Source organism: Gadus chalcogrammus, chromosome 18, assembly GCF_026213295.1.
Source record: "Gadus chalcogrammus isolate NIFS_2021 chromosome 18, NIFS_Gcha_1.0, whole genome shotgun sequence".
Lineage (NCBI taxonomy): Eukaryota > Metazoa > Chordata > Actinopteri > Gadiformes > Gadidae > Gadus > Gadus chalcogrammus.
The window spans coordinates 16,347,503-16,360,902 of NC_079429.1; the positions used below are offsets into that span (position 1 = coordinate 16,347,503).

Sequence of the window (13,400 nt, forward strand, 5' to 3'; positions counted from 1 at the left end):
GTTCTCAATATACAAAAAAAACCTTTTGGCCCGTCTGTGGAGCGCTTGTGACGGCCCGTTGGCGCTGGGCTGACGGACGGCCCCCGATCCACGGAGGCAGTCCGCTGGCTCGGTCCAAGAAAAAGCAATCAAAGAGCCTCACCTCCCTACCTCCCCTCAGCGCTTGCACTAATAAATGATGTCATTATTTTGTAAGCTGGTTGGTTTTCGGACGCGGTGAAGCGGAATGTTGTTAAAAGGGGCAGCCTAACTCCGGCGGGCTTCTAATCTAAGAGTACTGCCTCATAAGGCTGTTCATCAAAACTCGGTCTGTCAACTCCGTTTCCGCCCCAAAAAACTAAACGGGTACCATCTGTTGTTTCTAAATTGGACCAATGGGAGACGCTGATCCCAGACCACCGATCCCACTAGTCTAACGAGTGGCAGGTGATGTTGCAGACCGCAATGCATTCCACATTATGCGTACAAGACAGAGAAGATGGCGCGCGTGGCAGCATACCTTTCACCATTACATTTTGTTATTAATAATTATAAAAAAGTAGAGGGATAACGTTTTGACGCGAGTTGAGGAGACTCTCTGTGTCTGTCCGTCTCTGTCTCTCTGTTTCTCTGTGTCAATTAAATTCAATGCAAAAAAGCTCTATCGGCATGAGAAACAAACATTTACATTGGCAAAGTTGGCGAACAATAAAAACGCTTAATACAAAATATATATATATTACACTATTAAATACTCTCTCTGTCTCTGTCTCTGTGTAGGTCCGGACTGCTCGCTGACGGTGCCGTCCACTGAGTCCTTCTGGGTGATGCCCAGCGTCAAGCCCTTCGGGACGTCCCTGGCGCGCGCCTCCCACCAGGCCGTGGTGCAGGACAAGGTCATGTGGGTGGTGGGCGGCTACACCTTCAACTACAGCTCCTTCCAGATGGTTCTCAGGTGAGTGGGACTGTTTGTTTGGTGTTTTCAAATGATTCATAATTCAGTGCGGCAGAGGGTAGGTAGATCAGGCCTGCGATTGGTTGGAATGTCTGAGCAACGCCTCTTTGGATTGGGTGACATAAGCAGATTTTATAAATATCATGTTATGTCTAATCATTTATTTCTCAGTTTTAGCATGATTTGTTTCAAGGTATAATCGTCAGTTTGGTGATTTCAAGCTAAAGTCAGCGTGTAGACGACATAATTAAATTTTTTAATAATGTGACAGAAGTTAAGTCATTAAATAGAGATATGAGGATTTCAATTAATTACCTTGATGTCTGAACCTCGTTTCCACTCAAATTAACGGGTGGTCTGTTTTTCTAACAAAAGTGGAATCATATCTTTAGTTGCCAATTATTTCAGTTCCCCTAAACGTTGCCTTTGTTACCGGAATACTTTGAAAACGAATCCAGCAGGAACTCATAAATGAACAACCTAGTCTCCCTGGCCTCTTGAGACCCAAACGGCAACAACAAACGAATACCTCTGCGTATGAACTAGCATCGCGGCGCTACAGAGAACCACTCCCCGACATATTCCATGTTAACAGGAAGGGCACTCACAATATGCGGCAAATCTTCAGCACGTTGACGCCACGAGAAGCTGTGTGTGTGTGTGTGTGTGTGTGTGTGTGTGTGTGTGTGTGTGTGTGTGTGTGTGTGTGTGTGTGTGTGTGTGTGTGTGTGTGTGTGTGTGTGTGTGTGTGTGTGTGTGTGTGAGGGATTGCGTTTTAATGAGGGTACTTCCTGTTTCGACAGCTACAACCTGGAGAGTGGGGTATGGAACACAGTTCCCATCAACAGCGGACCGCTGCCCCGATACGGCCACTCGGTCGCAGCATGCCAGGTAACCCACACTCTACCCATAATGCACTAGGAGCAGGGAGAGTTAGGTGATGGGATGGGGTTATGTTCTGTAACAACTGCCAGTGAGGGGGCTTTTTCACAGGCTAACCTACATGGAATCTGAACTGAAAGGGATACTAGATTTTGATACTATAATGATTTAAATTGTTACGTTTAGGGAAGCGTTTGAGATTGCTAGTTTTAGGTATTTGGTCACAAATATATGAATATAGGCCATTTGGTGGACTATTTCAACCAAAAGTATGTTACAATACTGAAGTGGGATTAACCCCTGTGGATCATTAACCCCGCCAGTGTTAATCATTCCGCCCTGGACCGACTGACCTCTCGGAGACTCTGTTGCGGATGCTAAGGCGGTTCCCTCTCTTCCCGGTCTCAGGGGGACATCTACATGTTCGGCGGGCGTTTGGAGACGGGCCTGGGCAACGTGACGGACGAGCTGTGGGTGTTCAGCGTGGCGAGCCGGACCTGGCAGCGCCGCACCCTCGTCCTGGCCCCCACGGCGCCCGGCCAGCAGATCTACGCCGTGGAGGGCCACTCCGCCCACTGCGTGACGATGGAGGGCGGCGAGGTCGTCATGGTGGTGCTGTTCGGCTACTCGCCCATCTACAGCTACGTCAGCAGCGTGCAGGAGTACAACATCCGTGAGTGCTAATGTCTGGCGCTAGGTTAACGTCTGGCGCTAGGTTAACGTCTGGCGCTAGGCTAACGTCTGGCGCTAGGCTAACGTCTGGCGCTAGGCTAACGTCTGGCGCTAGGTTAACGTCTGGCAATAGGCGGCGCTAGGCTAACGTCTGGCGCTAGGCTAACGTCTGGCGCTAGGCTAACGTCTGGCGCTAGGCTAAAGTCTGGCGCTAGGCTAATGTCTGGCTCTAGGCTAATGTTGGGCCCTAGCCCAGGTTAATGTTGTGCCCTATGCTAATGTCGGGTGCTAGGCCAGGTTAATGTCAGGTGCAACCCTAGGCTGACGCGGAGTGCTGGTCCATGGACATGTCTACATAGACAGCCCATGGGCCTTTGGGTCGTACGCCAATGTCGCCGCCATATTGGAGAGGCAAAGACTGGCCTATAAACCAGTACAAGTAAAGGGGGTAACTGCGGTTAATCTGGATGAAAAGCACTACAATTTATACATTATTAAACCAATATAATTCACTCTACTACCCCATTTACTAGTATTTTTCCACAGTTCAGTCTTGGCCTCTCAAATATAGCACCAGTGTAGAGATACCGCAGCAACAATGCAGTCAATGCGGCGTCTATGAATATATTGTGTGTCTGTGTGCTAGTCTCTCTCTCCTCCCCCTAACCAATATATATAAAAAAGAATATGATTGTAACTGCTGCCTCCACAGTTAGTGACACATCTGATGGATGTATAATTATGGGATAGGCCTTAATGATGAGTGCAGGGTAGGAGAAAATGCTAAACTAATTAAAAAACCAACAAATAGATAATGCCCTGCTCACCAGTGACCCCTTGTGTTCTTGTATGGGTACTGTAGCTATTACTGCAATGACTACGTTTAAGACAAACATGGGGGGAAAAGACAAAACTATTTCTTCAAAAATCACACACGCTGTCCGTCTGTCCGTCTGTCTGTCTGTCTGTCTGTCTGTCTGTCTGTCTGTCCGTCTGTCCGTCTGTCTGTCTGTCTGTCTGTCTGTCTGTCTGTCTGTCTGTCTGTCTGTCTGTCTGTCTGTCTGTCTGTCTGTCTGTCTGTCTGTCTGTCTGTCTGTCTGTCTGTCTGTCTCTGTGGCAGTGTGTATGTGTGAACATTTCATGAGTCTTTTGGTGAATCTGATGATTACACAATCTGTATCTGTAGTAGGGCTGAACGATTTTAAGAAAAAATTGAAATTGCGATTTTTCTGGTAGAGATTGCGGTTTCGATTTCAACCACGATTTATTTTCTTTAAATCAAGTTTCAGTATAAATTAATATAACCAATGAATTCCATTAAGGTAATGCAATAATGAAAACTGCTGGCAACAGATTTCAAATGCAAGACTGTTTATTCAAGTACCTAAGAAACAACAACCAAAAAAGTCAAATAAAAAGGGAGCCCTCTTTCTTAAGTAAACTTGCTTCAATGGCTCATCAGCATCAAAATAATTGCACTTTTGTAAAAAAAAAAAAAAAAAAAAAAAAATTATAAAAAAAAAAAAAATTAAAAAAACCGCAGCTTTGACGATCCCAAAATCGTAATGCTTGAGATCGCGATTTTCGGTCGAAAACGATAGATCGTTCAGCCCTAATCTGTAGTGTTCATTTCCTGTGTGCGTGTGTGTGTAACGTGTGTCTCTGTTGACTCCAAAATGAGGATGTTTGCTAAGGTTTGTTAGGGTTAGTTAGTTTAATGTTTTATTTCTCATTCCCTGATGTAGCCCAGGGACCTACCATTGATGTGTTATATGTTAATGTGTTCACAAAGTATGCAATATAATTCATATAGCAGGGCCGGGAATTGGCAGGAATCTATGTTTCTTTATCTTTGATGTGGTTATACTTTGGGGTTCGGTTCTACAGTTCCAGCATTATTCTTTTATATAAATGTTAACAGAACATAATTGTTGCAAATTCACCCTTGGCGAATACACTCCACCGATTTCTGTAGTTTCCACTGAGATAACATCAAGGCTTGCTTTTCGATGTTTGAGCAATCCTGACAATACATCAAAGTATTGCAACAGCAAAGAAAATAAATAATTATATCCCATACAAACAGGTTTTTCTTTTCCATTTCTTCTCCCCCATTCCCTTAGAAGCACTTTTCTAACCTGTGGCCCCTCAATATGCTTCACTATCAGGGCTTCGCACTCACCTATTCATACTAGGGATGTTAACCGATGACCGATGGTTGACCGTATCAACGTTAACCGATAAATCTTGTTGCTTGTCGGTTGCATTTATTTTTTGGGGTCAGTCTGGACTGTGGAGTGCCTGTTGGTTTCACTTCACACAAAAAGATGTTAAGATCAGGTGACTTATTGGAAGTTGGACGGACACCGCGTCTCTAGCCCACTGTTTAATTCTCCTCATGTCTCAATTATTCCCATATGCGATCGGCGGAGAATAGATCTCTAAATTATTATGGACAGTAGAATAAACGCTATAGCGTTTAGTCTACTAAGACTACAGTTAGCCATCTCACTCCAAGATCTTTTTGTGTGAAGTGAAAAAAATTATCCCTGACACTCAATTTTTCCGTTTCCTCAAAACTAAAGCAGCGTCCCTTCGGAGCTGTCATTTTCTTAAATGAGCCGCGGCAATGTTTCCATTGAGCTCCTAACGCTGATTGGCCCCTGGTGAATCCCGCGCAGGGTCTCAACCAGGTCCGCCATCTCAGACCATTGTGGGCGTTCGAGCCCGCTCTCTGCACACGGTCAACCTGCAGTAAGCATGCCTCGTGTTTCAATTCAAACACAGGTCGTGCCGCGGTTAGAGCCACTGCCTCTCACTCGGAGAGCGTGTGTGTGTGAGTCGGAGGCAGAACGGAAGAGAGATAAGCAGAGTTACGAAATAGCAGGCGGCTGGCGTGGCTCGAAATGGCTGTTATTTTAAAAAGCACATTTTAATCTGATGGGTTAACCGGTGATCGGTTTCCTACTGCTTGGGAAAGCGCTGCTTGCACCGTACTGGACGACCCGGCCATGTGTGTTTATGTATCATTTCCCCCCCCCCCCCCCCAGGGTCCAACACGTGGTCCCTCCCGGAGACGCGGGGGGCAGTGGCCCAGGGCGCCTACGGCCACAGCAGCACCCTGGACCCCGGCACTAGCAGCGTCTTTGTGCACGGCGGCTACAAGACCTTCACCGCCAACAAGTACGGCCTGGTGGATGAGCTGTACCGCTACGAGGTCAACACGCGCACCTGGTGAGCACACACACACACACACACACACACACACACACACACACACACACACACACACACACACACACACACACACACACACACACACACACACACACACACACACACACACACACAAACACAAACGGCTACCTGTGTATAGACATACAGACCTACATATACATTTACATACACATCTATCTATGCACACATGCATGCGTGCATTTTCACATGTATCATGTTTATGTATGCATACATTTAAACGTACACATCTATAGACGCGTACACATGCAGGAATGCATTTACATGCACATACATATAAACAAACCGCGCGCGTGTGTGTGTGTGTGTGTGTCCAGGTTCATCCTGAAGGAGAGTGGCTATCCTCGCTACTTCCACTCGGCGGTGCTGGTGGGCGGGACCCTGATGGTGTTTGGCGGGAACACGCACAACGACACGTCGCTTAGCAACGGTGCCAAGTGCTTCTCCGCCGACTTCCTGGCCTACGACATCGGTAGGCCAGGCCGCGCGTCACCTCGCCATGGCAACTGCTTCAGCGATTAAAAAAATGAATTCCATGGAGCTTCGTCAGCGCTCGCTCCGTTAACCTCTTCATCCTGAGGCTGACGCGGGTCAGCCTCAGGATGGGTAAAGCCCCTCCCCCCCCCCAATAGCAAAGATGTTTAAAGGCATTTAAACACGTCAGACGCCCCTAGAAAAAATATTACTTTGGCCTAACATAACCATTGTTAAACGAAAGACCCGATCAAAATAAGAAACATGTAACAAAAAGAGTTAGGTATTTCATACCTGTGCAAATGCACATCAATCAAAGTATAGTAAATAAGAGACAGTTTCAAGGGTTGGTAAATTGACATTGTAGTTGCAGCTTTGGAGATATACTCTATTTAACCTGTGAATGTTATTTTCCGAAATGGTCCTTGTGATGAAAAGGTTCATCAATAATACCTAGAACTTCTAAATATACCTGGTCCACAAGACCTTCAACCTCGGAATCAACCAAACCATCATTGTGAGATGCTTTTGTGCTGGTAATCTTATTATATTATTTTGCAGCATGCAAATGGTTTGTCTCCAAGGTGACGGGTGAATAAATCAGGATACACTTTGATATTTTTCTCACGTCAACTGTATCTGTGTTCAGCTCTTTATCACCGTTATAGTCTCAAAGGGCCTCACAAGCCCATGTTATACCCCCTCCTCTCCCCGCCAAGAGGTTCTGGAATCACATTAGGTAATGAGGAGATTATAGATTAGTCTCGAGTGCAAAATCAATCGGGACCGTGCTGGCTCGTTTGTTTATCGGACAGCCTAAAGTGTGCGACGAAGAATACTTGACTGTGTCTCCATGGTTCCTTCAATGACCTCCTCCTCCTCCTCCTCCTCCTCCTGCCTCTGTCACCCTCTCTCTCCCCCTCCTCTTCCTCCCAGCCTGTGACTCGTGGTCCCGCCTCCCCAAACCGGACCTCCACCGAGACCTCCCCCGCTTTGGACACACGGCCGTGGTCAGCAACGGGTGAGTCTCCACTGCTGCCTCTCCCCCTCCTGTGTCTCTCCCTCGTCTCCCCTTCTACTCATCCCACCCCATTCTCTCCCTCTTTTCCGTTCTCTCCCTCTTCCTCCCTCTAACATCCAGCCCTCCTCTTCTCTCCCTCATCTCTCTCCTCCATCCATCTCCTGTAAACCCCGCCCTAATATACTCTTACCCTCCTTGTCTTCACTCCCACCCCCATTTCCTCCTCCTCTCCCCTCCTCCTCCTCTTCCTCCTCATCCTTCTCCTCCACCAACTCATGCTCCCCCCCCCCCCCCCTCTCTCGCTCCAATCTCTGGCCCTCTGCTCCTCTTGCTCTCTCCCTCTGCCCTCCCTCCACCCCTCTCCTTCCCCGTTGAGCACACTTGTATCAATGGTTGTAGTGGCTCCAGCATCGACTGCACCTCTTGGACTGGCATGTTTCTGTGGAGGACTCAACCAGCATTTATACACACCACAAAACACACCACTATCCTCCTGACCCCACATTCAGGGCACACCAGCTTAAAGTTACAGGGAATAGTTTTGGAGAACGTTCCACATCATTACCAGGACGTGTGTATGTATTATGATTCATAGATTCAGTTATATAATAATCTTAACAGACAATTGCATTATCTGGCAAACCAATGCAGTGGCCATTTGAAGCGTGCCTGTTCAAGATGGGCCGATTGCTTGGGCTCCAGTAACGCTGCTTGCATCTTTCTCGAGCGCTGCTCTCATTCAAAAAACACTTAACACTGCTCTCAGTATCACACCCACCGAGTGTGAAGTGGATCAGAGCAAGGGTTCACTGAATAGCGAACGTGAGATAATCAACCAGTTGCTGTCATTGCTTATCTCTATAGCTATTTGAGACCTGCTTTTAGCTAAGCCAAACCAATTGGCAAACATACAAGACTAGACTGCTACAGCCTAACATCTCTGGCCTCTCTTTCTTCGCCTGTTCTTGAATGTACTGCGCTGTAGCGACGGAGAGCAAACTATACCCGGTGTAGCAGTTAAAGGAGCTCCCGTCTCAATACACTACAGTGTGCTCTCCTTGCGAAAGTAAATCAAAGCCAAGTGGGATGTCGATCGGCTGAGCGGTAGTCGAGAAAATCGAGGAGGGACAAACGGAGACTGCATACGTAAACATGTAGATACTGCCGCCATTATCATGTGGACCAATGGATCAATTATTGCGGAAAGATTGCAAATTATTTCCATAACCTTTGGTCACGCATTTAATCCGGTGGCATTTAACCGCAAACCAAACAGGTTGGGAACGTGTGTGTGTGACTGTGTGTGCGTGTGACTCTGTGTGTGTGTGTGTGACTGTGTGTGACTGTGCTCGCGTACTCGCATGTCTGCGAGTGAGTGAGGGAGAAAAGATTGGTGTTATGGTTAATAAATGATGGCTAAGCTTTTAGAGCTAGCCAATCAGAGCAATACACTAGGCAGCTGTGATCAATGAAAAGTAATTAACGTGTGTGTGTGTGTGTGTGTGCGCGTGTGCGCGCGTGCCCTCTCCTCCAGCTCCATGTACGTGTTCGGGGGTTTCTCGGGGGTCCTGCTCAACGACCTGCTGGTCTACCGGCCCCCCAGCTGCCAGGCCTTCCAGACCCCGGACACCTGCCAGGGGGCGGGCCCCGGGCTGCGCTGCGTCTGGGGCCAGGGCCGCTGCGACCCCTGGGAGCCCCGCATGGCCCCCGGGAGCCTCAGCAGAGCGGCCTTCTGCCCTGCTAAAGCTGGTGAGGGGAGGGAGGGGGGCCGTCTAAACCAGGGGGTCTGTACATATCTAGCTCAGTGTTCTTGTCTAATTAGTGGGCCCCTAGGCTAATAACCCCCACCATTTTTTGGTTAATTACTTATCTAATACACAGCCTAAGGCCCAAACCCATTTCTACCCCTTACCCCTTCCACTTACCCCTCCCCCTTGTGTTGAAGGGGTAAGGGGAAGGGGTAAGGGGTAGAAATGGGACTGGGCCTAAATCTCAAAGAGCACTCGTGTGTTTATTTGGAGCCGCTTATTTTGGTGTGATAAAATGCCCCAATAGGTTCCCCCAATGCGCTCAGCGAAAGGCCTGTTGGATCTGCATTATATCCAGGCTGTGTCCAGTCCGTTGGACCCGTATTATCTAGAGTCACACCCACACTAGAGCTCCATTGACTGTGCAGCAAGTTAACGATGATGGGTGACACCACCAGGCCTGCTCCTCTATCCCAGGGGAAACACTGCATCTATATAGACAGATAGATAGATAGATAGATAGATCTGCTTCTCTGATGTTCTTTATCTCTCTCACCGCAGAGGATGGCAGTGGTGAAAGAGGGTGGTGGGAATAAGGAAGTGTCTCTCTGTCTGTCTGTCTGTGGTTCCTGGTCACCAGGCAACCCTCAAATTAGCAGCTGTCTGAAAAGAGCAATCCCTTTTTCCTTTCAGCGAGCCGAAACAGCAGAATTCTACTGTAATGTTAAATGTCAAATAGGGACCACTTTCGTCTTTGTCTAAGCATACTCTCATGCTGTGTGTTAAGGACGTGAATCCTTCAGATCAAATTGGAGTCAGTTCGTCTTTTTGTTTGTCTCATTGTCTCTAAAAACTAAGCCTAACCCTTGTTAAAAATGGGAAATTAAAATGGGAACTAAATGTGACATGGTGAAATGCAGCATTCACAGACAGACAGACCGACTTACTCTCCTGTGTTCTCTCTCCACCCCTTTTTTGCTCGGTCTTCCTCTATCTTTCAGTTTACCTTAAAACAATCATGTTGATTTCATAACCCTCCGTCTTGGTCCTCTCCCTCCAGCCTCTGTGGACGAGCGGTGCTACCGTTTCTCGGACTGTGCCAGCTGCTCAGCCAACTCCAACGGCTGCCAGTGGTGCGACGACAAGCGCTGCATCTCCGCCGCCAGCAACTGCACTTCCGTAAGTTGACCAGCAGAGGGCGCTGTCGCACCGCCCAGACATGAGAGAATGGCCACACGGGAGTTTTGTGTTTTCCAGCAATCGATTTATCTTGCCTTCACAATGAGCTGCAATGCACTTCATAGTTCAGATAGATACACATTATTTACACAAAATACATAAATGATGATGATGTGGATAATACTGGCTTTAAACTAGGCACTTTAAAACATAAGGAAAACAAATATGCAAACAGAAATAGTTAGAATTCTGGGTGTTTTGACAAGGGCATGTTATTGTGTCCTACTTTACATCCATTTCAGTGGTGGAATGTCATCTCCACTGAACCCTACCGAGTACATTTTACTTTAGCCCTCGATTCCAGTGAGCGCCTCAAACGGTTTACAGCCCAACAAAACAGGATCCCTCCAAGCCCCTAAACCCTCCTGTCTAAGGCTCCTTTCACACCTGAGCTGTGTGGTCCGTTTGCTCAAACCCTGGTTTGGTACCCCTGTGTGAGCGCTCTGTTTAGTCATTGTGACCATCATTCAAACTGTGGTGCAGACCAAAAATAACAGACTCTAGTCCACTTTAAAACAGGGGTCTCGTTGTGCTTCAAAGGGAATTCTGGTTCAGTTTGCTATAGATAAATAATTAAAAAATCATAATGTAGAGCCATATACATGGCAATCCGGAGGTGAAAGCTCCCTTCGAAATATGGTCAGACGATATATAAAGCAATGTGGCCACTCAAAAACACTGTCGTTTGATACATTTTTCAGGGCCCATTGAAGTGCACCCAGAAAGGCAAAACAAGGGCGCACAATGTCGTTGCTGCTCCATTATTATTATCCGAAACAAGAAAGATTGTGAGTTTCACTCTGAGTTGATGTCCAATAGACCGCGAGGCAATTGTTTACAAGTCCAGCCTGAACCCTAACCAGACACAAAGGAATTGCTGCAAAGTACCAACCACACCCCCGAATGGAGCCGAGGCTACCCAACTATAGGTGTGGAAGCAGCCTAAATGACAAGGGAGGGCCCTTGGGAGCCAGAGGGAAGAACGCCTTAAGGAGGACCACCGGAGATGGACTCCTCCCCCCAGGGATGCAAGACGTGTAGGCGACCGTAGCTCAGGAGGTAAAGCGGGTTGGCTGGTAACATGAAGGTTGCTAGTTCGATCCCGGCTCCTCCTAGCTATGTGTCGGACTGTCTCTGAGCGAGACCCCTAACCACGACTGCTGACGAGTTGGCTGTCGCCCTGTGTGGTCGACTTTGGATAAAAACGTCAGCACAATCCCCTAAATGTAAATCCAAAGACTTTCCATTGGGCAGCCGAAGAAGGTCGGCATAAAACCAAAACGGAAAAAACCCGAGGCTCCAAGACAGGTGGCCGGTTCCTCTGGTGTGAATTCCTTTGTCTCCCCCCCCCCCCCCAGGGTGTGCAGAACTTCACCAGGTGCCCGGTGCGGACGGAGCAGGTGTGCAGTAAGCTGGCCAACTGTAAGGGCTGCTCCCTCAACCCCAGCTGCCAGTGGGACCAGAACCAGTCCGAGTGCCACGCCCTGCCTGGTAACAACACACACTTTATATACACTATACTAACACACACTGCTATAAACTAACATACACAACAGAACCTGTCAGTGTGCCCCCGCCCTGCCTGGTAACAACACACACTTTATATACACTATACTAACACTTGCTTGTATATAGTTATGCACACTGCAGAACCAGTCAGTGCCACGCCCTGCTTGGTAATAACGCACACAATGACACACTTTGAATGCACTTCAATACACGTGTCAGTTTTAACACACTGCCAGGTGATAATACACAGTTAATACACGCGTCTAATATGCACTACAGTCATGGCGTCCTCCGATGTCTGCTGCATCCTCTACGTACGTTTTTACGACACTAAACTCACAGGCGCATGACTTTATCACCATGACAACAAATGGTGTTAAACGGAAGAATGCCTTTCCCGTTCCCCGTGTTACCTTGTTGTGCTAATTACATTTTGTAATCACGGGGAAGTAATGACTATTGATAATAGAGGGGCACTTCACCTGGCGCACAATGTTCATTAAAAGAGGTTTTATACATCTGTCCTGGCCATCTGAGCCAATGATGTTTGATCTGTGATTCTCACTGCATCATGCACCTGTTCTCTCTCTGTGTGTGTGTGTGTGTGTGTGTGTGTGTGTGTGTGTGTGTGTGTGTGTGTGTGTGTGTGTGTGTGTGTGTGTGTGTGTGTGTGTGTGTGTGTGTGTGTGTGTGTGTGTGTGTGTGTGTGTGCGTGCGCGCGCGCGCATATAAACATGCAAACCTGATGCCCAAACTCTCAGCATAGACTCACTCTTGTTCTGGCTCATTCCCACACGCAGTAACCCCTGGCCTGTTGTTTTGGCGGTTTTCTAGTTGTGTTGCTCTCCTCAAATGCCGGCACTGTTTCTCTACTTCTCTGCTCAAATGTAATCATATTTATTTTGCCATTTGTTCATTGATCCAGCAATCAATGGAATTACCGGCCACCTTAACTCGAAATACTCGAAACTCGAAAAACACATTTTAAATGTCAGAGGGTTAAATCCGCCCAATATCTTATCAAGACAGACCTTTAGTTTCAAATTTTACGTTTGATTATAATAATAAGAAATGATAACAGCAAATTTTATTTTGGGAATTTCCATTTGCTCAAAGGCATCTTCATAACACAAAGAACAAAAATGATAAAAAAACATTTTGAACGATCTTGGTTCCTAAATTCTACAGCCAATAGTCGTTTTGCGCTAGGTCAATGTTGACTTTTGTTGCGCTTGTTTTGTAGCCCAGCAGTGCACAGAGGGTTGGAGCCAGGTGGGCGACACCTGCCTGAGGTTGAACTCCAGCCGTGAGACCTATGACAACGCCCAGCACTATTGCAAGAATCTCCATGGCAACATAGCGTCCCTGACGACGGGGAAGCAGGTGGACTTTGTGCTCCAGGAGCTCCGGACCCTCCAGTTGCAGGATAAGGTGGTGAGACACATTCAACGCTCCTCACGTTCGGCGTTCAATGTTTTTCAAAATTATCGTGAATTTAAAAAGGGGGTACGATTTCAATTTCAAACAGCAAGTTCCGACCTCCATATCCTACCAGTCCTAAGTTTTCAAATGTTATTTCTTAAACATTAATCTAATATTGCAAAAATATATATTAAAGAAGTGCATCGAGTCATCACTATTCTTTGGACATGTTAACAATTTGGCT

General features: G+C 47.2%; 1 protein-coding gene across 5 annotated transcripts in view; it reads left to right on the forward strand.

Moving 5' to 3' along the window:
- Window positions 1-13,400, forward strand: part of atrnl1b (attractin-like 1b) — an 86,925-nt gene that overhangs the window by 13,267 nt on the left and 60,258 nt on the right. For 3 of the 5 annotated variants that reach the window (XM_056577371.1, XM_056577374.1, XM_056577373.1), the window contains exons 6-15: window positions 760-934; window positions 1,738-1,825; window positions 2,225-2,489; window positions 5,539-5,722; window positions 6,061-6,215; window positions 7,154-7,238; window positions 8,773-8,987; window positions 10,047-10,165; window positions 11,584-11,716; window positions 12,978-13,168. In XM_056577371.1, coding sequence (XP_056433346.1) covers window positions 760-934; window positions 1,738-1,825; window positions 2,225-2,489; window positions 5,539-5,722; window positions 6,061-6,215; window positions 7,154-7,238; window positions 8,773-8,987; window positions 10,047-10,165; window positions 11,584-11,716; window positions 12,978-13,168 — 1,610 coding nt within the window. The remainder of the gene's footprint in view (window positions 1-759; window positions 935-1,737; window positions 1,826-2,224; window positions 2,490-5,538; window positions 5,723-6,060; window positions 6,216-7,153; window positions 7,239-8,772; window positions 8,988-10,046; window positions 10,166-11,583; window positions 11,717-12,977; window positions 13,169-13,400) is intronic. The other 2 variants (XM_056577372.1, XM_056577375.1) reach the window with 1 other exon arrangement.